Here is a 27502-nt window from a genome sequence, read left to right as displayed (position 1 = left end):
TATAGGTTCCGCCTCCTCTTACTTTGGTGATTCCCATTGGCAACACAGTAAAGGGGGCATGCCGGGAATTGTAGTCCCCTCAGGAAAGTAGCGTCTTGATCAGTGTGGCGTGGTTCTGTACCTTGGGAGGAGATGAATGGGAAGCGGCCAGCAGACCCTGGCCCAGCCCGGGTGGGAAAAAAGGGAAAGAAGGAGGTGATGGCGGAGTTTTCGGACGCTGTTACGGAAGAAACCTTGAAAAAGCAGGTGGCTGAGGCCTGGAGCCGCAGAACGCCGTTCAGTCACGGTAACCGGGTGCTCTCAGGGAGGGGCCGCCACGCAGGGGTCTGGGGACCTCTGAAAAAGCCCTGGGACTCGCGCGCAGCCCTGGGCAGCGGGGCCGCCAGGGAAGAGGCTCTTGGAGGACTTTGACCACCTTGTATCCTCCTGCCTCGGCTGCTGCTCCCTTTCACTCCAAATTCGGTTTCAATTTAGAAATGTGAGAAAAGGGAGAAATGGAGGCCAGAGAGTTTTGGGAAGCAGAGGATATGCAAGTGATAGTTGCATTCTGGAGTCACAGATTACTGAGTTAGAATCCTCTCCCCTGATTGCGCGTCGCCGGGCAATGGAATTAACCTTATTGAACTTCAGTTGCTTCCTAAGTAAAATGGGATAGTTCATAGTATTTACGTCAGAAAGTCGGTGAATGGGAGCAATACACTAATGCTTGCAAGCTTTAGTAAATGTTTTCCTGAGTAAGGCCCAATACACATCTGGACAAATACGGGAGTAGCTGATGTCATTTCTCCTGCAAGGGCGTTGCTCGGCTGTCCCAGGAGAGTCTAGCCAGGGCATTTGTCGCGAGCTGTACTCGTCTCTACGCGCCTGTAGTTTGACTCCATGTTGTATGAAAATAAACGCGCGTTGACCAAGGAAAGGAGCCTACGTTGAACGATTCCAGCCTCAGTTTTAAATATCACCTTATGTGTTCAGAGCTCTGCTTCATGCGCCAGGCATCCCCTTCTAGAGTTTGCCGTAATTTTTCTTTCGTTGTCAAGTGCTTTGAAGAGGTGAGTCCTGGGTAGGCTGGATGCCTATAGAAAACGATGGCGTAGTGTTAAAGTGCAGGCTCTGTTCTCTCAGTTTCTTCATCTGTAGGATGGAGAGAGTGATAATGTCTCCCTCAGAGCTGTTGAAAAGATTAAATGAGATAATGGGCCTGGGACATGGTAGGTGGTGCTGATGATTACAGGATGGGGATCTAGCCAGCCGGAAGCAGTGGGTAAATGTTGGGGTAGAAATCAAGGAATTAGAGGCGGTTATGCCTGAACTGACCTGATTTTTTTTTTTTTTTTTTTTAAGTACAGTAGGTAGTAAATGCCTCTGACAATAACTTAGGAAAAGAAAAAGCAGGGAAACTGCCGGCCAGTATTGCTACTCTCATTTAACGTGCTACCCAAAGTTTGAGGGAAATGAATTAAGAATCTAAAATACATTCAATTCAATATGTAATCATTGAAACACATTTTTAAAAAAGAGTAGGAACCTTGATTTAGTGACATCACCCATCACTCATCTCAAGGACTGTGTTGTAACCATAGTATATTTAAAAAGTAGTATTTCACGGGTAAAGAAGAAAGGTCAGAGCTTATGATATTTTCCCCAAATCTTAGACTTTAAGTATTAGGTTCCCCAAAATTCATGACCATCCCCTTTCGTATTAGCGGTGCTGTGTTACTTGGGGGTCAAAAATACAAAAGGAAAAAAGCCATAGATAATATTTTCCTTCCAACAGAAGTCATTGTCATGGACATGGACCCTTTTCTTCACTGCGTGATCCCAAACTTCATCCAAAGCCAAGACTTCTTGGAAGGGCTTCAGAAGGAACTGATGAACTTGGACTTCCATGAGAAGTATAATGATTTATATAAGTTCCAGCAGGTATTTATTCCCCTGCCACATTAACTCTTCCAGCTCAGAAATTCACTGTCTCTGAAATCATTCAATACCTTTTGCCTTGAGGTTTTAGGATGGGTTTGCCTTGAAGGGTCCTTGCATTGACATTGTTAAGAGCATGCCTTCATTTAACCAAGCTTACTGAATGTTAACTATGTGTTAAGTGCTGTAATTATTATATGGAAGCCTTAGACAGTGCCTGTCCTGTAAGACTTCAAAATCTAGTGTTTTAAGTGCAGGCTCTGTCCTCTCAAAGACTTCTCAGTTTCTTCATCTGCAGCATGGGGAAAGTGATCATGTCTTCCCCAGGTACACAGATTTCTATGGGTCTCACGGCCTTGCCTCCTCTTGGATGTCTAGTAAGTGTCTGACTCTTAAGTCCAAAACTAAACTCCTGGTCTTGGCCGGGCGCGGTGGCTCAAGCCTGTAATCCCAGCACTTTGGGAGGCCGAGACGGGCGGATCACGAGGTCAGGAGATCGAGACCATCCTGGCTAACACAGTGAAACCCCGTCTCTACTAAAAATACAAAAACTTAGCCGGGCGAGGTGGCGGGCGCCTGTAGTCCCAGCTACTCGGGAGGCTGAGGCAGGAGAATGGCGTAAACCCGGGAGGTAGAGCTTGCAGTGAGCTGAGATCCGGCCACTGCACTCCAGCCTGGGTGACAGAGCGAGACTCCGTCTCAAAAAAAAAATAAAATAAAATAAAAATAAACTCCTGGTCTTCTCTAAATTTGCTCCACCTGCAGTTTCCCCATCACAGTTAATAGCAACTTGATCTTTCCAGTTGCTCAGGCCAGAAGTGATAATAGGGGTGAAAGTGATGGTGATAGAGATAGTGAAGAAACAAATTAAGCCGATGAGTGAATATGTATAAACAAAGGGATTAAGTGCATGTTGGTAAGTGGTATGATGATGAAGAGAGTTGTACGTTGGGAGACAATTACCATTTAAGATTTTGAGTTCGGGCTGGGTGCAGTGGTACATGCCTGTAATCCCAGAACTTTTGGGAGGCCAAGGCGGGTAGATCACCTGAGGTCAGGAGTTCGAGACCAGGCTGGCCAACATGGTGAAACCCTGTCTCTACTAAAAATACAAAAATTTTCTGGGTGTGGTGGCACACACCTTTAATCCCAGCTACTTGGGAGGCTGAGGCAGGAGAATTGCTTGAACCTGGGAGGTGGAGGTTGTAGTGAGCCGAGATCACATCATTGCACTCCAGCCTAGGCAACAAGAGCAAAATTCCATCTTGAAATAAAATAAAGTTTTGAGTTCATGTTTTTGTTTCAGGTGACTTGCTATATTACAGTATGCTCTACATTGCAGTAGGGCAAAGAGTTAATATTCTTTTTTTTTTTTTTTTTTTTTTTGGTGGACAGTTTAATTGGGCAGAAAAGACGATCTCTTTTTCGTTTTTTTTTTTAAGGTTCGTTTTTCTACTCTGGAAGACACAGCCTAGTCTAGGTATAGAAATACAGGTCATTGGTTTCCCCAGTTTGGGGGTATATCTTTCAGTGCATGGAGGATGTCACTCTTAGAAATCCTTTGTAAACCTCAGGGACATCTGTGCTTCAAGTTGGGAAAAAAAAGAAAAAAAAAAGACAAATGAAAAGGTGAAGATTTTTTTTTTTTTTTTTTGCATTTTCCCATTTTATTTTATCTGGGATAAGAGAGTAAGTAACGAATTTCTCTCTCTTATTCTTCTACACTAGAGCTGATTGGTCAGATGGATATATCCTGACCTTCCCCAGATCTTTCTGTCTTTGGGCCTTATACACATGACTGAATTAACCAGGATAAATACATGAAAGATATGACTCTTAATAATTCAGAAAGCTGAAAACTAAACTTTCCATGGTAAGGTTGCACAAAACCACAGTTGCCTGCTATCGTAATTATCACACACTTGGCCTCTTGTTGATTTAGGGCCATATGCATCTGATTACTAAAATTGAAACATCAAAATAGTTTTTACTTAATGCAATTTGGAAGATTAAAAATACTGGAAGAGGGCCCAGTGCAGTGACTCACGCCTGTAGTCCCAGCACTTTGGGAGGCCGAGGCAGGTGGATCACCTGAGGTTGGGAGTTCGAGACCAGCCTGACCAACATGGAGAAACCCCATCTCTACTAAAAATACAAAAAATACAGGGCGTGGTGGCACGCACCTGTAATCCCAGCTACTCAGGGGGCTGAGGCAGGAGAATCGCTTGAACCCGGGCAGTGGAGGTTGCAGTGAGCTGAGATCGCGCCACTGCACTCCAGCCTGGGTGACAAAGTGAGACTCCACCTCCAAAAAAAAAAAAAAAGAAACAAAAACTGGAAGATAAAAGGCAAAATAATAAAAAGAGCCTTGGGTGATTGAAAAAAAAAAGGAGCTGCCATTACTTTGGATCCACATGGAAGTTTGGTGAAACTACTGTGAATAATTTTTACTGTTAATCTCTGTTAAACAGGAACTCTTCACCCTGACAGTAGATGTAAAACCTGGTTTCATTCTCCTGCCCCTTTAATCCTCATCCATGCCCTTTTCTTTGCTTGTGGTATGAATTGACTTGATAATTGGGTCTCTGACAGCTTCCAACTCCCACAACCAACTCTGTCATTAGGAGTTGCCCAATATTCTGGATTTTTTAAAGCAAGCATTATTGAGTGCATAATTTATGCCATGCTAAGTGCTTTATATTTATTCATTAAATCCTCAAAACAATCCCATTACTATACCTGTTTCACAGTTGAGGAAACTACATTAGTTTTTCTTTTTCTCTGGATCATTCCCGTCAACATAACAAAAAGAAAAAAAGCTGTTAGTTCTTATCATAAGAAAAAACAAAGTTCTTGACCTAATTTTCCCTTCTGCTACCACCCAATTGCTGTGCTTCTCTTGACAGCAGAATTTCTTATAAGAGTTGTCTGCACTGTGTCCAATTCCTCTCCTGTCAGTCTCTGGTAAGCCCATTTTAATCAGGCTTTTGCTTGTACTACTGCACTGAAACTACACTTGTCAAGGTCACCCATAACCTCCACGTTACTAAATCCGATAATCAGTTTTCAGTTCTTCCTTGGCTCATCAGCAGCATTTGACCTACTATATCACTGTTCTTCCTGGAGACATTTTTTTCACTTTACTTTCAAGTTACCATGCTCTCTTGGTTTCTCTTCTTCCTCAGTGGCCATTTCTTGTTAGCTTCCTTTGCTAGGTTTTCCTCTTCCACGTGACTTCTTAATGATAGAGTACTCTGCATCCTAATGCTTGGCCTCCTTCCCTAGGTACACAGATTTCTGTGGGTCTCATGGCTTTGCCTCCTCTTGGATATCTAATGAGTTTCTGACACTTAAGTTCAAAACTAAACTTCTGGTCTTCTCCCTCTAAATCTGCTCCACCTGCAGTTTTCCCCATCACAGTTAATAGCAGCTTGATCTTTCTGGGGGCTCAGGCCAAAAAGGAGGTCATGCTTGATTCCTCTCTCACCTTATATCCAGTCCATCATGAAACTCTGCTATCTCCACCTTCAAAATACAGGCAATGGCCACATGACATTTTCTGTCAACAACAGATACAATAGTGGTCCCATAAAGTAACACCTATTTTTACTGTACCTTTTCTATATTTAGATATGTTTAGATACACAAATACTTCCTATTGTATTGCCTGTGGTATTCAGTAGAGTAACATGCCAGGTTGTTTGTAGCCTGGAAACAATAGGCTATACCATATAGCCTAGGTGTATAGTAAGTTCTACCATCTAGATTTATGTAAATGCACTCTATGATGTTGGAACAACGGTGAAATCACCTCACAACAAATTTCTTAGAGTGTAAATGACATGCCACTGTATATCCAGAGAAGCCCACTTCTTACTACTTTCACTGCCAAAGGCCAACACCAGGCTCAAGCTCTCTGTGTCTCCCAGGAATTATTCTATTAGTGTATCAACCATTTTCCCTTCTGCTGTTGCCTGCTTAGACAGTCGCTGAAGTCATTGTATTTTTTTAAAATGTAAATGGACCCAAGATAATTAAAAATATGTTCCCATAAAAACTTGTACACAAATGTTCATAGCAGCTTTATAATTGCCAAAAAGTGGAAACAATTTAAGTAATGAATAAACAAAATGTGGCATACCCATAGAGTGGAATACAACTCAGCCATTAAAAAGAATGACGTACTGATACTACCACAACATGGATGAACCTTGAAAACATTAGGTTAAGTGAAAGAAGTCAGATGCAGAAGGCTATGTATTATATGATTCCATTTATGTGTAATGTCCAGAATAGGTAAGTTGTTGCCAGGAGCTGGGGGGAGAAGAGAAGAGGGAATGACTACCTAAATGGGCACAAGGGTTTCTTTTTGGAGTGCTAAAAAGTTCTGAAATTAGGAAGTGCTGATGATTGCCCAACATTGTGAATATACTAAAATCCAGTGAATTATACACTTTCAAGAAATTGAAATTATGTGGATAATTATGTGTTAGGCAGATATTATCTTTAAAATTGTTATTTCTCAAAAACTCCAATGACTCTGGTTTTTGTTTGTTTGTTTGTTTTTTGTTTTTTGTTTTTTTTTTTCTTTGCTTCAGGAATCATCAGGTGAAGCCTCTCATTTCTTTTCTTTTTTTTGTTTTTGAGGCGGAGTCTCTCGCTTTGTCGCCCAGGCTGCGGTGCAGTGGCCGGATCTCAGCGCACTGCAAGCTCCGCCTCCCGGGTTTACACCATTCTCCTGCCTCAGCCTCCCGAGTAGCTGGGACTTCAGGCGCCCGCCACCTCGCCCGGCTAGCTTTTTGTATTTTTTAGTAGAAACGGGGTTTCACCGTGTTAGCCAGGATGGTCTCGATCTCCTGACCTCGTGATCTGCCCGTCTCGGCCTCCCAAAGTGCTGAGATTACAGGCTTGAGCCACCGCGCCCGGCTGCCTCTCATTTCTTTAAGTCAAAGCCAAAGTACTTAAAATGGCTTTAAGTCCCTTATTACTCTTTTTTTTTTTTTTTTTTTTGGACGGAGTTTTGCTCTTGTTGCCCAGGCTGGAGTGCAATGGCGAGATCTCGGCTCACTGCAACTTCCGCCTCCAGGTTAAAATGATTCTCCTGCCTCAGCCTCACGAGTAGCTGGGATTACAGGCATGCGCCACTACGCCCAGCTAATTTTTGTATTTTTAGTAGGGGCGGGGTTTCACCCTGTTGGTCGGGCTGGTCTCAAAGTCCTGACCCACCCACCTTGGCCTCCCAAAGTTCTGGGATTACAGGCGTGAGCCACGGCACCCAGCCCCACTATTGCCTTTTTGGCCTCATCTACTACTGCCCTCCCTCTCCCTCTCTGCTCTTGCAATAGCTTGAATAGGCCAGGCATGCTTCATGCTCAGGGCCTTGAATGCTTTGTGCCTTGATATTCCCTTGCCACACTTTCCAGCCTCCTTCAAGTCTTTGTTTCACCTCCCTGAAGTCTACCTTGGCCAACCTATTTATAATTGCAAACCATTCTCCAGGCTGAGCACTCCCCATTCTTCTTTCCCTGGGTTTCTTTTTTTCCCTTATGCACTTCTCACCATCTTTATACTAATCTGCTTTTTGTGTCTGTTGTCTATCTCCCTCAACAGGTGTAGAAAGTAGACTATAAAAACTTAAGTATTTGTTTAATGAATAAACCCAGAGGGTAATAACTTGGCAAGTCACAGACCCATCCAATGGAGGGGCCCTGTATTAAACCTAAGCAGCCTGGCTTCAGAGTCGGGGCTCTTGACAATGCTAGGACCAGAACACTCACTAAACAGCTCTCCTTTGTGTGTCTCTTATGTGAAGGAAATCCCTTTTTTTCTCTCTTTTCATGATCAAGTCTGATGATTTGAAGAAGAGAAGAGAGCCTCACATCTCTGCTTTAAGGTAAACAATCATATTTGTTGGGTACTAAATATGTGCCAGGCAGAGTAGTAAGTGCTTTAAATGTTACAGTATTGTGTATGTCATATAATTCTTGTTGACATTGTTAACCCACTTTGTAGAGGAGGAAGGAGACCAAGAAATTGAGTTTACATAGCTTAAAATTAAGGGAGCTAGCATACAAACCTAAGTCCGTCTGATTCCAAGACCCAAGTTCTGAGTGATAAAATGCTCAATCTTGTTAGTAATCAAGGAAACAGAAGTTAACACTGGAGATACCATTTTTCACACGTTAGGTTGGTAAGTATTAAAAATAAAAACTCTAGTGTTGACAGATATAGATAGATACCTTTATACACTGCTGCAGTCTTTCTTAGAAGATGGTTTTATTTTTTTTTTTATTTTTTATTTTTGAGACAGAGTCTCGCTCTGTCGCCCAGGCTGGAGTGCAGTGGCCGGATCTCAGCTCACTGCAAGCTCCGCCTCCCGGGTTTATGCCATTCTCCTGCCTCAGCCTCCCGAGCAGCTGGGACTACAGGCGCCCGCCACCTCGCCCAGCTCGTTTTTTTTTTTTTTTAGTAGCGACGGGGTTTCACCGTGTTAGCCAGGATGGTCTCGATCTCCTGACCTCGTGATCCACCTGTCTCAGCCTCCCAAAGTGCTGGGATTACAGGCTTGAGCCACCGCGCCCGGCCAGAAGATGGTTTTAAAAGATGTATCAGAACCCTTACAAGTATGCATATCTTTTTGTAGAATAATTTCACTTACAAGAATTTATCCTGAGGGCCGGGTGCGGTGTCTCCCGCCTATAATCCCAGCACTCTGGGAGGCCGAGGCGGGTAGATCACCTGAGGTCGGGAGTTCGAGACCAGCCTGACCAACATGGAGAAACCCCATCTCTACTAAAAACAAAATTAGCTGGGTATGGTGGCACACGCCTGTAATCCCAGCTACTCGGGAGGCTGAGGCAGGAGAATTGCTTGAACCCAGGAGGCGGAGGTTGGGGTGAGCCGAGATCAAGCCATTGCACTCCAGCCTGGGCAACAACAGCGAGACTCCATCTCAAAAAAAAAAAAAAAGGAGTTATCCTGAGAAAATAAGGATATGCTCAAAGATTCCATACAAGATTATTTATTGTAATATTGTTTATAATATTGAAAAATTATATACAAATTTTATGGCCCATGGAGATTTAAACATAATAGTACAAAACATAAAGTGGAAACTCTACAACCATTAAATATGATACATACGAGTTTTGACACACGAATGTGGTAGTTATCTATTTTCTCAATTCTAAGAAACTTTTAACATTTTAACACCTCTGGGATCTAGTGTCTCACACAATCACTTTTGTGTCCTACTTTGACAGCATTTTTTTTCTTAGTAATATATAAAATAATGATACTTAACACATTTTTGTCAAGAGAAAAAAAATAATACACACAATTTGATGCTTTGTTGTTTTTTCTGACCAGTGGATTCACATCACACGATCTTATTTTAAAAAGAGATACACACACCTACATTTGGGTGTCTGTGTGTACAAAGTAAAAGATTTGGAAAAATAGAGTATTTAACTCTTGCTAGTAGGAATACAGATTTTTTTTAACAGTTTTTTGCTTACATGGGATTTTTTCCTAGTTTCTATAATAAGTATATGTTGCTTTGTAATAGCTGTTTTTCATCTATATGATACAAATTATTCTCATTATATATTTTTTCTCTGCAACACTTCCATGTATTATAGGCAGCTTGCACAGTTTATTCTAAATCCTGAAGTATTGCTTGTGTGTTAACTGTAACACATTATGTTTCATATTTACTTAGATTTTTTTCCCCCAAAGAAAGATTATCATGCATTAAGGCGTTATCTCCTTAGTTCACAACACCCCTCTGCTAAGCATTTCATGTGGGACTGAGTTACATTCCACACCGAAGGCTTACAGCCAGATGGTGAGCAAGCTGCAACTCCTTAATCATTACAGAGAGCTGATCTTTTTATTTCCCACTTGGGTTCTGTGAGTTCCTTCATGAATACAATTAACAAATGCTAACAATGACAGAAAATAAGCCCGACCTTGTGACACTTTCACAGAATGAGTAGAAGAGCTTTTTCTGGAATTTGTGAAAGCTGATGTTACCAGTAAAGGATTTAAGACTATTAGTTGCTTAAAGTATCACGACTTGAAGAAATACTTCTCACTCACATTATCTGAAGCCTGGTTCAGCAGTTTGCTATCCTGACCCATTTTATTTTAAAGGCAGATTTGCAACTCTGCCTTTAAAAGTTATATGGACTGACTGAGCACAATTATTTTATGGAATGTTCTTTAAGCTTGTTCACAGCTGATAATGGAATTTTTGGTTTGAGTAGTATATAATACAAAAAGGTATTTCGTAATGAAATCTTAGAGATCAACCTGGAGATTTGATATTTAGTTATAAACAGGACAGTTCTATTTTATGGGAATTTCAGTTATGTGCATTTGGAGTAGGATGATCCAAAAAAATATTAAGTATCTTTGTAAGCGTAATTTGAACTAATGTAAATCTTTTAAAAATGTTTTTAATTCCTCAAGGTTAGTAATAATTCATAATTTCAAAGTTGATTGGCTGAGTGAGTTATAAATTGTGTTAAGAGATTTCTACATGGAGAGCTAGTTTAGCTGGTAAATGGAAGCGTTCACCATTTTCTATTGGTATCCTGTTAGCATCAGAACTTCTATGAAAAATTATACTCATTATTATGCATTTAATTCAACATTCATCATTATTGCCATTTAAAGTTGTTTTAATCTTCTAAAACAGTGCCACCCAAGTGTTCATTAAATGGTGGTACCAGTATTAGTGCTTGTGATTTATAATAAATGTATATTTGGTCTTGGTCTCTATTCCTGGCACAGACCTCTCTGACCTCCTGCAAGGGAAGAGGGGTTGGAGGTTGAGTCAATCACCAATAGCCAGTCACCTAATCAATGATTCCTTCGTAATGAAGCCTCCATCCAAAACCCTAACCAAAGGAGTTCAGGATTGCTGAACCCATGGAAGTGCTCGGAGGGTGGTGTACCTGGGGAGGACATGGTGTGGAAACTCCACACCCCTTCCGCATACCTCACCCTATACGTCCCTTCTGTCTGACTGTTTCTCAGTTGTATCCTTTTATAATAAACTGGTAATCTAGTAAACAAACTTATTCTGAGTTCTGTGAGCTATTCTAGCAAATTATCAAACCTAAGGAGGCAGTAATGTGAACCTCCAGTTTATAACTATTTGGTTAGAAGCATATGGGTCACAACTTGAACTTGTAATCAGTATCTGAAGTGGGGTTGGGGGAGGGGGCACACTGGGGGCAGTCTCATGGGACTAAGCCCTTAACCTTTATTAACCCCTGGTAGAAAGTGTCAGAATTGAATTGAATTTTAAGACACTCAGCTGGTGTCAGAGAATTGGACAGTGTAGGGGGATAAGCCCACACATTTGGCATTGGAAGTGAAGTAAAGTGTGTAAAGAAAAACAGTTGAGGCCAGGTGCAGTGGTTCACGCCTGTAATCCCAGCACTTTCGGAGGCAGAGCCGTGCGGATCACTTAAGGTCAGGAGTTGGAGACCAGCCTGGCCAACATGGGCAAAACCCCATCTCTACTAAAAATATAAAAATTAGCCAGGCGTAGTGGTGCACGCCTGTAGTCCCAGCTACTCGGGAGACTGAGGCAGGAAAATCGCTTGAACCCAGGAGGCAGAGGTTGCAATGAGCCGAGATCATACCACTGTACCCCAACCTGGGCAACAGAGCAGGACTCTATCTCAAAAAAAAAAAAAGAAGAAGAAAGAAAAGAAAATATAAACAGTTGAGCTTTCCATTTTAGTGCTGAAAAACTTGTCTGAAAACCAGTAACTTGGACTAGAACATTGGTGTGATGGGTTGTTATGACAAAGGCCAAACTGCTGCCTTGATAGGGCATACTTTAAATTTAGGAGAAAGAAAATACTGAGAAAACATGAACCATTAGAACAAAAACTAACGAAAACAATGTAGATAGAGATTTACATTTATTTTTCTGGGAACATTAGATTTAAACTATGCAAGTTTGAACTGAGAAACATTTCTCAGAATGTCTCAGATGAGATCTGAGAATGGATCTCTTGAATACAATGTGATCTCCAGGAAAGAAAAGTTGTGGCCTAGATCCAAATCGTTGTGGCCTAGATCCCACACTGTGGCATAACAAATTATCTTTTGTTTACATTTCTAGGAAAATTCTGTTTGAAGATTTCCGGTCCTGGCTTTCTGATATTTCTAAAATTGACCTGGAATCAACCATTGACATGTCCTGTGCTAAATATGAATTCACCGGTAAGGAAGATAAAGACCTGGTGTCTATAAGATTTAAAGGCTTTAATTCAACATGAATGGAGAGATGGTATCTGTGCACTAAAACATTCAACTGAATGTCCCTGCAAAGCATCCGGATCTTCCTGATAAAGACCCAGTTCATAGACAGAAATACCTACCTTATTGGAAGGCATAAGCAGTGGTTGTCTTTCAGAATATGATGAAAGCTACTGACCATATTTTCAGCAAAATCCCCATGACATACATACATACCAACTGTACATAAAATATCAAGAAATTCAGAGTGATATATAAACTCTATTCTTAGACTTCCTAAGGAACAACCATCTCCTTCAATGCTATTTTCCCTTCTCTTTTTTATTTTGAAGGCAATAAGTGAAAGCATTCTTAAAGGAAAAAAAAAAAATCAATATTGTAGGTATATAGTGTAAAACCATGATAGCCTTCTTCACCTTCTCCCTGCTCCCTCTTCTCTTCAGAGGTACCCATTGTCACCAGTTTGAGGTGCATCCTTCCATTTCCCTTTCTGAGCATATAAATGTTTTTTTTTTTTTTGGATACAAGCTTGGTTTTTCACCCAGAAGGAAAAGGTTTTTTTGTTTTTTAAATTTTACTAAATAAAATAATCATTTGAGTGTGCTCTCATACACTGCCCTGGAAGTATAGATGGCTCACAACTTTTAGAGGATGACTTGGTGATACATAGGATCATAGGATATCTTCATTTACTGCCATGTTTTCTTTTTTTTGTTGTTTTTTGTTTTTTGTTTTTTTCGTTTGTTGGTTTGTTTTGAGACGGAGTCTCCCTCTGTCACCCAGGCTGAAGTGCAGTGGCACGATCTCAGCCCACTGCATCCTCCACCTCCCGGGTTCAAGTGATTCTCCTGCCTCAGCCTCCTACGTAGCTGGGATTACAGGCATATGCCACAACGCCTGGCTAATTTTTGTATTTTTAATAGAGATGGAGTTCTACCAGTTGACTAGGCTGGTCTTGAACTCCTGACCTCAAGTGATCCACCTGCCTTGCCCTCCCAAAGTACTGGGATTACATGTGTGAGCCACCATACCCAGCCAGTATCTTTTTTTTTTTTTTTTTTTACTTTGAAGTAATTTCAGACTTGCAGAAAAGTGGCAAGCATAGTACAAATAATTTATTTTTTCCTGTTTTACTTGAGAGTAAGTTGTTGGCATGATGTTCTATGACCCCTGAATACTTCAGTAATTTCTACAAGGACATTCTCCTACATGATAATCATAAACCATCAGAATCAGGAAATTAATGTTGATGCCTTATTTGACATCAATGGATTATCTAATCCCCAGGCTCCATGCAGGCTTCATTATTTGGTCCTTTATAGCAAAAAGACCCAGTCCAGGATTGCATGTTGCATTTAGTTATAATATTGTCTCTTCAGCGTCCCTCAATCTAGAATAGCCCTTCCATCTTTCCTGGACTTTCATGATCTTTATGCTTTAGAAGACTTACAGATGAGTTATTTTGGAAAACTTTCCTCTGTTTGGGATTGTCTGGTGTTTTCTCATGATTAGATTCAGGCCATATGTTTTTGGCAGGATTACAGAACTGATACTGTGTTCTTCTCACTGTATCAGGTGGTGCATGGTTTCAGTGTGTCACATTATTAGTGATATTAACTGTGATCACTTGATTAACGTGGTGGCTGACATCAGGTTTTTCCACTGTTCTTTTTCTCTGTCGGTATGTATTTTGTGGGGAGATACTTTAAGATTATGTAAATATCCCATTTCTCATCAAATTTTGATTTGCTTATTTTAGCATTCTCTGATGTTTCTTGCTAAATTATTACCATGAAGGTTGCCAGATGGTGATTTTATAACAATAATTTCTCTACATTTATTGTCATTCCACTCTAGAGAAGACATTTCTCCTGATATATTTATTCATTCATTTGTTTATATTGGTATGGATTTATGGATTGCTATTTGTGTAATGAGCATGTTATCAGTTACTGTCATTATATTGATGCTCATACTGTCCCTGATTTATCAAGGAGAACCCCTTCAAACTGACTTCTGTGTCCTTTTGCTATGTCCCCATCATTCTTTTTTTTTTTTTCTTACTTTCTGCAAAACAAGATTTTCCATGCCAAGGTCCTAGAATGACCTGGAGTTGGCCATTCTTCCAAAGAATCCTGGTTCTTTTTAGTGAAGAATGATACTTAACAATCAAGATCTGGACTCTTAAGTGTCTTTGCTATTAGGGTGTCACTGCTCCCAGACCCTTTCAGTGTGAAGAGGTGGTGAATATCTGTACGCATGTACATACACACATGGATGCACACACATACATTTACATTTGGAGTGTATTTCTTTTTTTTTTTTTTTTTTTTTAGACTGGGTCTCGCTCTGTTGCCCAGGCTGGAATACAGTGGTGTGATCTTGGCTCACTGCAACGTCTGCCTCCCGGGTTCAAGCGATTCTCCTACCTCAGCCTCCTGAGTAGCTGGGATTGCAGGCATGTACTACCATGCCCTGCTAATTTTTGTATGTTTAGTAGAGTTGGGGTTTTGCCGTGTTGGCCAGGCTGGTCTCCAACCCCTGACCTCAGATGATCCACCTGCCTTGGCCTCCCAAAGTGCTGGGATCACAGGCGTGAGCCACCGGCATGCCTGGCCTATATTTCTATATACAGATATATAAAACTATAGATATAGGAAACTGAATTCACATTGATTCCTCAAGTTCCAGTTGAACACCACAGGGTTCATTCTAGATTTCTGCATTTCCATATTTGTAACTCCCTTCCTGAACAGTGAAAAACCTGCCTCCCATTGTCTTCAATGTATTTATTCATTTATTGCAACAATTCCTCCACGTGTAATTGGTTGCAGTTCACCATAGCCTTCCCTCCCTCTCAGCCTGTACAGATGCCTATCTTGCTAGCCCCACGACATGGCTTTTAGAAGTTTCTCTCATGAAATTAATGGGAACAAGTGCAAAAGATCCATGTACAATAATGTTCATTAAATTAGTCTTTATAATAGCTAAGAAACAGAAACAACTTAATTAACAAATAGGAAATCTATTAAAGGGGGGAAGGAGGTAAGTTCATAATCCATATAGTGGAATAACTACAGCCATTAAAAGTGATGCCAAGTGTGTATATTGACAGGGAAAGATACTTGCCATGTAATTTAAAAAGCAGGCCATAAATAGCCACTGCTGGATGCTACTCTTTTAAAAAAGTAAATACATATATGCAGGAAAAATACTGGAAGATTATATGTAAAAATATTGTTCATGGTTATATCTGGATCTATCTAATTATGTGCTCTTTAGAGTTTTTAGAATTTTCTGTATTGACTTATTTATTTACTTATAAAAGAGGAGAATTAAGTATCATTTTAAAGCTGGAAGACCTTTAAAGCTGGAGCGGACATTACAGTTGAATGTCAGATGGACTGATATTAAATGCAGAGTCAGGTGTCAGCTGGTCACTGTCTGCAGGGATCTAAGGTGTGCATTAAACTATTGCAGATGCCCTGCTGTGCCATGATGATGAGCTGGAAGGGCGCCGGATCGCCTTCATCCTATACCTGGTTCCTCCCTGGGACAGGAGCCTGGGTGGTACCCTGGACCTGTACAGCATTGATGGTAAGATAAGTATAAGTGCATGCACTTCACCACCAGTGGCCACTTCTGAGTTAAAGCTGAATTGATTCAGTATCATGTTCTTATCTACAATGTCTGTACTCCTCAAAGGAAGTGGAAGCTATTTATTATAGTGGCTACCTCAAGGGGAATAAATGCCAGCCCTGACAACCACCTCTTTAAGTTAGACTTGAAAATGACTCCAGAGATCAATTAGAATCCATTTAAGATGAGAAACAGTCAGACTGAGCTTCTGAATACTGATTGTGGAAGGGTAGAGTACATATAAAGCTGCCTGTGGCTATGAATCTGCCAGGACCAGTCCATTTGACAGAAAGTCAAGGTTTTTTTGAATGTCTAGCACCAGAAGTTGACTCCAGGAAACTTTGAGAACTTATTCCAGCCCTTCTCAATAATAGATGGATGGTGTAGTAAGAACAGATGCCACGTAGTCAGACTTGCAAGTATGAGTGAAACAGATGGAAAGGGCAGTATTTCAGGGTCTGAAGGGCACATTGAGATGCCCTCAGAAGTTTGGAAATTGTCAAGAGTAAAATGAGGCAGCCTGGAGGTGGTTAATGGTAATGAACCACATTTATGGATGTGTTCTCTCCTGGTGCAGAACACTTTCAGCCGAAGCAGATTGTCAAGTCTCTTATCCCTTCGTGGAACAAACTGGTTTTCTTTGAAGTATCTCCTGTGTCCTTTCACCAGGTAAAGATTGTAAGCCACAAATAGAGTACCAAGGATTATGCTTTTTAATCACCCATTATCCAAACATGACAGCTTCCTGTTAGACTTGCTATCCGATGTTGTTTTAATGCTTAACATGGAGGACCCTGAAATTAATGTGCATTGGCAGTAATGCCCCTTATTCTTCGTGTTGATTGCTCCTGGGCTTGTCCTTTCAGGTGTCTGAAGTCCTGTCTGAAGAAAAGTCACGTTTGTCTATAAGTGGCTGGTTTCATGGTCCATCGTTGACTAGGCCTCCCAACTACTTTGAACCCCCCATACCTCGGAGCCCTCACATCCCACAAGATGTAAGAAGAATTGCTGATATCCTTACCTTAGGAGTTATAGCGTATCATTTGTTTCTCCGATTTTAAAATTAGCTGTTCCTTTTAATGAAACTGTACCTTGAGCTTGCCCCGCCCCTTTCCACTTCTCTTTTTTTCTTCCTTTTTTTTTTTTTTTTTGAGACAGAGTCTTGCTCCATTGCCCAGGCTGGAGTACAGTGGTGCGATCTTGGCTCACTATAACCTCCACCTCCTAGGTTCAAGCAATTCTCCTGCCTCAACCTCCTGAGTAGCTGGGATTACAGGCGCCCACCACCATGCCTGGCTAATTTTCGTATTTTTAGTAGAAACAGGGTTTCACCATGTTGGCCGGGCTGATCTCGAACTCCTGACCTCAAATGATCCACCCACCTTGGCCTCCCAACGTGCTGGGATTACAGGTGTGAGCCACCGCACCGGGCCTCCACTTTTCTTAAGTAAACTTTTGATAGTGTCTTTTTTTTTTTTTTTTGAGACGGAGTCTTGCTCTGTCACCCAGGCTGGAGTGCAGTGGCCGGATCTCAGCTCACTGCAAGCTCCTCCTCTCGGGTACAAGCCATTCTCCTGCCTCAGCCTCCCGAGTAGCTGGGACTACAGGCACCCGCCACTTCGCCCGGCTAGTTTTTTGTATTTTTTAGTAGAGACGGGATTTCACCGTGTTAGCCGGGATGGTCTCGATCTCCTGACCTCGTGATCCGCCCGTCTCGGCCTCCCAAAGTGCTGGGATTCCAGGCTTGAGCCACCGCGCCCGGCCTGATAGTGTCTTTCTCAAGCAGAGTTTTCCGGTACTTTAATAGGAGAAACTTATGAAGTGAGTATTTGCATGTATTTTATTAGTGTGAAATGATGTAAGAGCAAAAGCAATAGGAATTATTAACTCACATTTTGCATCTGCTGCCTCTTCATAAGCATGAGATTTTGTATGATTGGATCAACTCTACTTATCTGGACATGGATTACCAAGTTCAAATTCAAGAAGAGTTTGAAGAAAGTTCTGAAATTCTCCTGAAGGAGTTTCTTAAGGTAGGTAGGCTTAGCGTATGTTGTTCTGAATATTTTGTTTGGCATGCAGTTTTGCTTCCTGAATGGGTGCATAGGCATCACTGGGGAGTTTTTGTTTTGTTCCTGATTAGAATGTTTATGTCATTCCCTTCTTCAGATGAAATACAGAAATGATGATAACACTAACAGTATCAGCGGTGTGCTTAGTGGGTTAAGAATCCCTTGGGTATTCCTCAGTTCTCTAGAGTTTTACACACACACACACACACACACACAAGCTTCCACCCTGAGAAGGAGTTGTGTGTAGTTACCTTTCTATTCATCTAATATGGTGCTTCTTATTACTTTTAAAACTAGATTACTAATAGAGCAATATCTGTTGATGAACGTTTGACAGTGATGAGGCAGCTTGTTATAGTAGAAAGAGATTAGAAATCAGAAGACTGGCTGGGCGCAGTGACTCACGCTGTAAACCCAAGGTGGGCAGATCATCTGAGGTCAGGAGTTCAAGACCAGCCTGGCCAACATTGTGATACCCCATCTCTACTAAAAAAAAATAATAATACAAAAATTAGCCGGGCATGGTGGCATGTACCTGTAATCCCAGCTACTCAGAACGCTGAGACAGGAGAATCACTTGAACCTAGGAGGCAGAGGTTGCAGTGAGCTGAGATTGTGCCATTGCACTCCAGCCTGGGTGATGGAGCAAGACTCCGTCTCAAAAGAAAAAAAAAGAAAAGAAATCAGAAGACCTATTCTCATGCCCTGGCTCTGGTTTTACTAACCTGGGCAGATCACTAAATCACTCTGGGTATTTATTTTGTCTTCAGTTAAACTGGGATTCATACCTGCCTTGTCTTTCTCACAGAGTTGTTGTGAGGGCCAATAAGATAACTTTTGCTGGCATGGCACTTTACAGTGGGTCCCATGGAACCATGGTCCCAAGAGCTATTCCTCCAAGAAAAAAGGTTGAGAGACTCTACATCCTGTCTCTCTCTAGGAATTTTATAGCTGACATTAGCATATTAAGATTTTGAGAAGTATTATAGTAAATAAACTGAATACCCTATTCAATTGAGTTTACCTAAACCATGCTATGGGATCTTTCCTTTTTCACACATTTATAACGGATAGGACTGCTTGGGAAACTGCATTAAACAAATAAATGGAAAGCCTCTTGTGGAGAATATTTTAATAGATTAACCAGCTTCCTTGTGTCGTACTTAACTTTTTGAATTTAAAATGGTTATTAAATTAGGGGCCTAGAGAATCTGAATTGTTATACAGAGACTGTCATGGTAATGACCTTGATTGTAATGCAGTTTAATTTTTTTATCCTCACAACATCTTGTGAATTGTATTATGGTCTGTATTATGATCCTCATTTTATAAACGCAGCAGTTTGGGAGGTTGAGCAGATTGACGTAAGGTATATAACTACTTAAGAGAATGAGCCACGGTGGCACTCAGATCTCTTGACTAAAGCAAGCCGATGATGTATCCAGTCTTCACCCTGGCTTTACCACAGCAGGAGTTAGGGGATCTTGTATGAAAGGAGTGAGAGTAGGCCAGGCGCGGTGGCTCTGGCCAACTCCCAACACTTTGGGAATCCATCCTCAGGCGGATGGATCACCTGAGGGTCGGAAGTTCGAGACCAGCCTGACCAACATGGAGAAACCCCATCTCTACTAAAAATATAAAATTAGCCAGGCGTGGTGGTGCATGCCTGTAAATCCAGCTACTTGGGAGGCTGAGGCAGGAGAATCGCTTGAACCCAGGAGGTGGAGGTTGTGGTGGGCCGAGATCACGCCATTGCACTCCAGCCTGGGCAACAAGAGCGAAACTCTGTCTCAAAAAAAAAAGAAAAGAAAAGAAAAGAAAGGAATGACAATCAACTGCACCTTTTCGGAATTAGCCAGATTGATGTTTGGCAGAGCTGCTGTACCTGCCAAACCAGTGTGGGGTAATAGGGAGATCTGCTGACTGCTGCTTTATCTGCTCATTTTCTAGCCTGAGAAATTCGCAAAAGTCTGTGAGGCCTTGGAGCATGGAGATGTGGAATGGAGTAGCCGAGGTCCCCCTAACAAAAGGTAGAACCCGTCATCTGAGATATTTGCTTCTACATTCAGCACCTGTAACTTTTTTTTATAACTAGTAAAATGACAAAAAGCCTAAAGGAAAAATACACTGAGGTGATGACAGGCAATTCATGAAAGAAAGTCAAATAACCAACAGGAAAAAATATACAATCATGCACCAAAGCTCACACCCAATAATAGGACACTTGCCCTAATGATGTTTTGTTCTCAGGGACATCCAGTAGCAGGATGTCCTAACCAAATCCTAAGAAAATCTCACTATTGTAATAACTTGTGCTTTAGTAAGCTGTGCCAAGATTTAGGAAGAGAGGTACAAAGCTAATGATCAGCTTTTATCCCATGAGTCATTTTACATCTGTGGCTCTGCTGAACAACTTCACATTGCTGTTTTTCAGGTTTTATGAGAAAGCTGAGGAGAGTAAGCTTCCTGAGATATTGAAGGAGTGCATGAAGTTATTTCGCTCTGAGGCACTATTCTTGCTGCTCTCCAACTTCACAGGCCTGAAGCTTCATTTCTTGGCCCCTTCGGAAGAAGAAGAGATGAATGACAAAAAAGAGGAAGAAGCCGCTGATAGCACTGAAGAAGGGACTAGCCATAGTCCTCCTGAGCCAGAGAATAATCAGACAGCCATCAGCAACAACAGCCAACAGAACAATGACCAGACAGACCCAGAGCCAGAGGAAAATGAAACAAAGAAAGGTAAGCTGTTGTTAGGATTTGTCCTCACTTACCATTAACCATTCACCATTCAAACATGTATTCATTCAACAAACATTTACTGAGCATCTACTGTGCCCTAAGCCCTATTTCGGGAGCTGAAGAACAAAACAGACAAGGTCTGTGGTCTTTGGGAGCTTACATTCTGGTAGAAGAAGACAGAGATTAAATATATATACAAACAACAAGAAAACGTCAAGTAATGATAAGTGCTATGCAAAACATTGTAATAGGGTTATATGACAAGAAATGACTGAGTAGGCCGGGCACCATGGCTCACGCCTATAATCCCAGCACTTTAGGAGGCCGAGGCAGGCGGATCACCTGAGGCCAGGAGTTCGAGACCAGCCTGACCAACATGGCAAAACCCCGTCTCTACTAAAAATACAAAAAAAAAAAAAAAATTAGCCAGGCATGGTGGTGAACGCCTGTAATCCAAGCCACTCAGGAGGCTGCGGTGGAAGAATCACTTGAACCGGGGAGGAGGAGGAGATTGCAGTGAGTCGAGATTGCACCATTGCACTCCAGCCTGAGCAACAGAGAGAGACTACAACTCAAAAAGAAAAAAAAAAAGAACGAAAGAAAAAGAAATGACTGAGTAGCCTCTTAAATAGGTGATCTAGAAAAGCCTCTCTGAGGAGTGCCATTTAAACTCAGATCTGAATGTAACAGCCTAAGAAAACTTGCTTGAATTTGGACAAACAAGTAGAAGGAAATTATTACAAGTAGAAGTTTAATCATCTGCAACCAATATGGAGAAGAGAGAAATACAAGAAATTTAAGAGGTAACACTCCTGTGAAAATACTGGCACCATTAACCAAGTAGCGACAAATTCAGCTTAGATGTTTCAGCACTTATTACTATGTCAGATGAGAATATCTGTCACCCAGTTTACCATTCCCTGCTTCCACTCAGATTTCTTGAAAACCCTGTGCAGTTAGGAGAGCAAAGACAAGGGGTGGATACTTGGGGAAACAAAATCAGTGGTTTGAGATGCTAACTGAAAGCAACATAACTCATTCCGTGGCCTTCCAAAACCGACTGACCAGTCACTTTGGCCACTGCAGATATTTAGAAAAACCAGACCCAGGTGGCTTTTTCTGTGCTATTTTAATACACAAGGTAGCCTTTCTTTGAAAGATTAGTTTTCCGTGTTAATTGATACTGGCATTTATGCCCAGACCCTAAGAGGAACCAGACTCAGTATCCATGGAGTCTCAGTCTCAAAGGGATTTTTTAAAAACCTTATCCACTTCTGTTTGATTTTGTTTTGTTTTTTGAGACAGGGTCTTGCACTGTCACCCAGGCTGGAGTGCAGTGGCGCAGTCACAGCTCACTGCAGCCTTGACCTGGGCTAAAGCGATCCTCCTGCCTCAGTAATCCCAGGTAGCTGGGATCACAGGCATGTGCCACCACACCCAGCTAATTTTCTTGATTTTTTTTTTTTTTTTTGTAAAGATGGGATCTTGCCATGTTGCCCAGACTGGTCTCAAACCCCTAGACTCAAGTAATCCTCCCATCTCGTCCTGCCAAAGTGCAGGGATTACGAGCGTGAGCCATCACACCTGGCCAAAACTTGTCCAGCTCTATTCCTTTTTTGGTTTCATTTTTATGGGAACCTGCAACTTAGGATAAAATCTATATGGGCAGCCAAAAGATGCTTTATTCCGTTGTTGAGCATCTACTGTATACAAGAGGCCTTGGGCCAAAGCAGAGTAGGGAATACAAAAGTGAATGAGAAACGTCACTGATTACAAAGTTTACCATCTTGAATAGAAGCTATAAATCTTGGCAAAAACTATCAAATTGCTGGGCATATGATAGCAGTGCTAAACATTGGCATAGTGGGGCACATCTAGTGAGATAACATTACAGACCTGATAACTTTAAGATGTTTTTAAAAAACTAACATGTCAATTTCAGAATGTTTAGAAAACAAGCAAAAGGAAAATAATCATCTATAAGTGGCTATATTAGCATTTGGAATATATCCTTTCACTGTTTTTTTTTTTTTTTTTTGCTATGTAGACATATACATGTATGCACATATGGGGGGTATATTTTTACACATGTATTTTTAATGATAATGATTATTGATATAATGATATTGATTGATATGATTTTAATATAATAAACAGAACATATATATTGTTCTGTAATCTTTTTTCCATGTAATAGTTCATAAACCTCTTTCTCATCCTTTTACATCCTTTATAACGATAGAACAGGTTTATACACCCTCCTCACTTAGGAAACCCTTCCACCAAAGCAGTTTTTTTGATTTTTGTTTGTTTGTTTGAGATGGAGTCTTGCTCTGTTGCCAGGCTGGAGTGCAGTGGTGTGATCTCGGCTCACTGCAACCTCCGCCTTCCAGGTTCAAGCGATTCTGCCTCAGCCTCCCAAGTAGCTGGGACTACAGGCGTGTGCCACCATGCCCAGCTGATTTTTTGTATTTTTAGTAGAGGTGGGGTTTCACCATGTTAACCAGAATGGTCTCAATCTCCTGACCTCATGATCCGCCCACCCTGGCCTCCCAAAGTGCTGGGATTACAGGAGTGAGCCACCACGCCCTGCCCACCAAAGCAGTTTTACATGTATCTGCTTTCCAACATAGCATTTCTAGATTTTATTTCAAGAATGTATGCCACAACTAAAAGTTTTGAAAAACACTGTTCTCTAGTATAATTTTTAACGCCTGCAATCTATTGGATCAGATGACCTTAACCAGTCCTGTGTTGAGCATTTAGATTTTTTCCAGTTCTTCACTGTCATAACAAACGATGCAACCATTGTGTCTTCAGAATGCTTCTCAGAAGTATGGTGATACATCAAAGACTGCTCAGAATTTTAAGGCAGTTGCCAAATTGCCCTCCCCAAAACTTGTGTCAGTCTGTACTCTCACCAGCATTGTACATGATGATGATTTCATTCTTCCTAGCAAACTTGTATTTTCTTTTCCAACTTGCTTATTCTTTAGGTGAAAATGACATTTGCCTATCATTGACTAATGGTGCATGGTTGTATATTTTTCCCTATTGGTTACTTGATTTTTTTTCATGAGTTGCCTGTCATTACCTCAGTGTATTTTCCTTTGGGATTTTTGTCATTTTATCAGTTATTAAAAAAAAAAAAGTTACATATAGGAGTATTAACCTTTTTTTTTTCTGAGGTAGAATCTTGCTTTGTCACCCAGGCTGGAGTACAGTGGCATGATACCAGCTCACTGCAACCTCTGCTTCCCAGGTTCAAGCGATTCTTATGCCTCAGCCTCCTAAGTAGCTGGGATTACAGGCACACGCCACCATGCCCAGCTACTATTTTCGTATTTTTTAGTAGAAACGGGGTTTTGCCATGTTGGCCAGGCTGGTCTTGAACTCCTGACCTCAGGTGATCTGCCTGCCTCAGAGGAGTATTAACCTTCTGTTTAACAGGTTGTAATAGTTTATTTTTTAATTTTGTTCAGCATGGTTTAAATTTTACAAAATATTTTAGTAATCAGGTCTATCTTTGCCTTTCCTGGTTTCTACTTTAGGTAATAACATGCTGAGAAATCTCTAAGGTTAGATAAAATAATAATCATGGGTTTTTTATATATATATATTTTTTGCAACTAGACTTCTTTTCCATCTGAAATTTATTATTATAGAGAGAAATCAAAATTCAACTTTTTTTTTTTTTTTTGGTGAGATGGAGTTTTGCTCTTGTGGCCCAGGCTGGAGTGCAGTGGCACAATTTCAGCTCACCACAACCTCTGCCTCTTGGGTTCAAGCAATCCTCCTGCCTTAGCCTCCCGGGTAGCTGGGATTACAGGCATGCACCACCACGCCTGGCTAATTTTATATTTGTAGTAGAGTCGGGTTTTCTCCATGTTGGTCAGGCTGGTCTTGAACTTCTGACCTCAGGTGATCCGCCTGCCTCGGCCTCCCAAAGTGCTGGGATTACAGGCATAAGCCACCGTGCCCGGCCCAAAATTCAACTTTTTTACCCCAAAATAGAGCTGGTAATTTCTGACAATCTTTTATAAGGCTGGATTGGTAGAATAGCACTTCAAAGGTTTGAAAGGAATGGTTTCCCTGTATTGCTGTATCATTCCTAATTATCATTCCCTTACAATCTAACAGTTCTATCAAGGTTATTTTTTAAAGTTGCTCATCCTTCTTTTTTTTTCCTTCTTAGAATCAAGTGTCCCCACATGCCAAGGGGAACTGAGGCGTTGGAAGACCGGTCACTACACTTTAATTCATGACCATAGCAAGGCTGAATTTGCCCTAGACTTAATTCTCTACTGTGGCTGTGAAGGTAAGAGAGTGGAAAGCAAGCAGTGAATTATTCCCCATAGGAGGGGCAGTCTCTTCTGAGGGACCCTTTCCAGCTGAACCAATTCATAAGTAATTTGCCTAGTTCAGAATCTCAGATCACGGGATCTCAAAGTCGAAGGGATTTTAGGGGTCATGAGTTCCAGTCTCCCAGTTCAAAATAGGATTTATATCTGTGACTAGGGAATGGGGAGATGGACCATGCCATAATTTTCCCTTAAGTGTGCTCCCAGATCTATAGATTTTATGTAATTGCCTTTCTGGGAAAATATTTAGTATTTAATTCTCTCTTAATTTTCTTATTCAAAGTTTTTTGAAATAAGTCTGCATTTCAGTTCAACTGTCTCAGGAAATTAGGCATTTAGGGGAAGGGAATCCATGACAAACTAGATGTTAATAAGTTCAAGCTCATAAGTCATAGAACCAGTTACTGCTGAACTCCCAGAGTGCCCACTGTTAAGCAGCATGGGATCAGTGATTTAAACAGATGATGCAACTCTTGCAATGAGGGCTTTCTGAATGCTATTTGTTTTTCTCTTGTAAGGCTGGGAGCCAGAATATGGTGGTTTTACTTCTTACATTGCCAAAGGTGAAGATGAAGAGGTAAGTTTCTTCTGATAGCAAACTATCCTTTTTAGTTATTGAGAATGCTTTCATTTTTCAAAGACCCAATTTTTATGACCTTTTACCAACATCTTTAGCTAATAAATCTGTTGGTCTGCCAGGCAATGGTTCTAATTTCTAGTAGAAAATACTCAACATGGAATAAAGATGCTAAAGGATACTCAGTAAGCATTTATTTTACCCTCCTGAGAAATTCCAAATTAAGAGCCTTGTGCATTGCCACAAATCTTACAATGTATAAGAAATAAATGTAATAGGTAAGTACCTTTCTAGGTATATGCTGGAATAGGGCTTGTTGGAAAATGGCTTGACAGCCACCCCTAGTAAAGGTTCATTCAGAGGACCCCTCTATCCCCAGATGAAGTGCTTGGTATGGAAACCATCTGTTCCATGGTTAATCATCCAAGAGTTGAGAATAAGTTCTATGTTCTGATGTGTCACTGTATTTTTCTTTTTCAGCTGCTAACAGTGAATCCAGAAAACAATTCTTTGGCATTGGTCTACAGAGATAGAGAGACTCTGAAATTTGTCAAGCATATTAACCACCGAAGCCTGGAACAAAAGAAAACCTTCCCAAACAGAACAGGTTTCTGGGACTTTTCATTCATATATTATGAATGACAGCACTGGACAAAGCTGAAGAAAAACGTGACCCTTCGTCAGTACTGGGAAGTCTGGAAGAGCTAAGCATGGAGTCAAGGAGAGCTACATGGTAGCTTGCCTGACAGTGTTCTTAAAACTGGTTGTCTTTTACTAGGACTCATAATGATTGTCCTCAACCAAGACCTTGAGCTTGGAGCTACATACTTATCTCTTGATTAAAAAAAAAAAAAAAAAAAAAAAAGTTGGCTTTTTTAAAACATTGAGTCCTTCTTTTTCCATATTGGCTTCTTCAGTGAATTTTTAACTTCAATCATTTTTTTTATTGAGGTAAAATATTTATAACATAAAATTGACCAGCTTACCCATTTTTAAATATGCAATTCAGTGGATTAAGTACATTCCCCTTGTCCAGCCATCACCATCATCCATCACCAGAACTTTTCCATCTTCCCAAATTCTGTGCCCATTGAACAGTAACTCCCCACCCCCCTTCCCCTAGCAACAGCCATCCTTTTTGTCTCTGTCATCAACTTCACTACTCATATTTCTCATATAAGTGGAATCATTCAGTATTTGTCCTTTTGTAACTGGTTTCACTTAGCATAAAGTCTTTATGATTCATCCATGTTTCCAGCGTTTCGGTTTTTTTAGAAAAACTCGTAAGTTATTGCAGCCGGGCATGGTGGCTCATGCCTGTGATCCCAGCACCTTGGGAGGCCAAGGCAGGCGGATCACCTGAGGTCGGGAGTTCAAGACCAGCCTGACCAACATGGAGAAATCCCGTCTCTCCTAAAAATACAAAATTAGCTGGGGTTGGTGGCACATTCCTGTAATCCCAGCGATTCAGAAGACTGGGGCAGGAGAATTGCTTGAACCCAGGAGGCAGAGGTTGCAGTGAGCCAAGATTGTGCCATTGCACTCCAGCCTGGGCAACAAGAGTGAAACTCTGTCTCAAAAAAAAGAAGGGAAAAAAAAATGATAAAAATGATTGCAGATTTTGTTCTTCTCAATCATGCTGGTTTAGAAAATTACAGAGCCTTACATCCTGATCATGCTGGGCCTTAGAATTCTGACACAGTGAGTCATCACATTTCCTCCCACTCACTGCCTGTGGCCTTGTTCCACCATGACTCTCACAGGACAGTGTAGGCTTAGACAATGTGTAGTATTACTCCTTTGGAAAGGGTCTGGCCTACCATCACATGCCCCAAGAAACTTCTGGTTGGTAAAGAAGATAGGCTGCTTATTGCCATGTGTAGTCACTTCCAAGTGCCCACTGCCTTTCCATCCTG

At 41.1% G+C, this 27502-nt stretch overlaps 1 protein-coding gene across 1 annotated transcript; it reads left to right on the top strand.

Moving 5' to 3' along the window:
* Nucleotides 1-25: 25 nt before the first annotated feature.
* OGFOD1 (2-oxoglutarate and iron dependent oxygenase domain containing 1) lies at nucleotides 26-26828 on the top strand. The gene is made up of 13 exons (XM_003916897.4): nucleotides 26-286; nucleotides 1775-1920; nucleotides 7764-7810; nucleotides 12062-12162; nucleotides 15679-15795; nucleotides 16415-16506; nucleotides 16704-16832; nucleotides 17757-17870; nucleotides 19860-19939; nucleotides 20344-20648; nucleotides 24844-24966; nucleotides 25528-25586; nucleotides 26067-26828. Exons 1-13 carry the CDS (start codon nucleotides 133-135, stop codon nucleotides 26226-26228), a joined length of 1629 nt encoding a protein of 542 aa, XP_003916946.3. The 5' UTR covers nucleotides 26-132; the 3' UTR covers nucleotides 26229-26828.
* Nucleotides 26829-27502: the final 674 nt, after the last annotated feature.

Source organism: Papio anubis, chromosome 18 (assembly GCF_008728515.1).
Source record: "Papio anubis isolate 15944 chromosome 18, Panubis1.0, whole genome shotgun sequence".
Lineage (NCBI taxonomy): Eukaryota > Metazoa > Chordata > Mammalia > Primates > Cercopithecidae > Papio > Papio anubis.
This window is presented reverse-complemented; position numbering and strand designations above follow the sequence as displayed.

Bases quoted from the DNA above. Each gene is read 5' to 3' on its own strand.
- OGFOD1 (XM_003916897.4), top strand. From the start codon at position 133: ATGAATGGGAAGCGGCCAGCAGACCCTGGCCCAGCCCGGGTGGGAAAA. The intron at 7,811-12,061 runs GTAAACAATCAT...TTACATTTCTAG, and splicing joins CCTCACATCTCTGCTTTAAG to GAAAATTCTGTTTGAAGATT. The intron at 16,833-17,756 runs GTAAGAAGAATT...CCTCTTCATAAG, and splicing joins GCCCTCACATCCCACAAGAT to CATGAGATTTTGTATGATTG.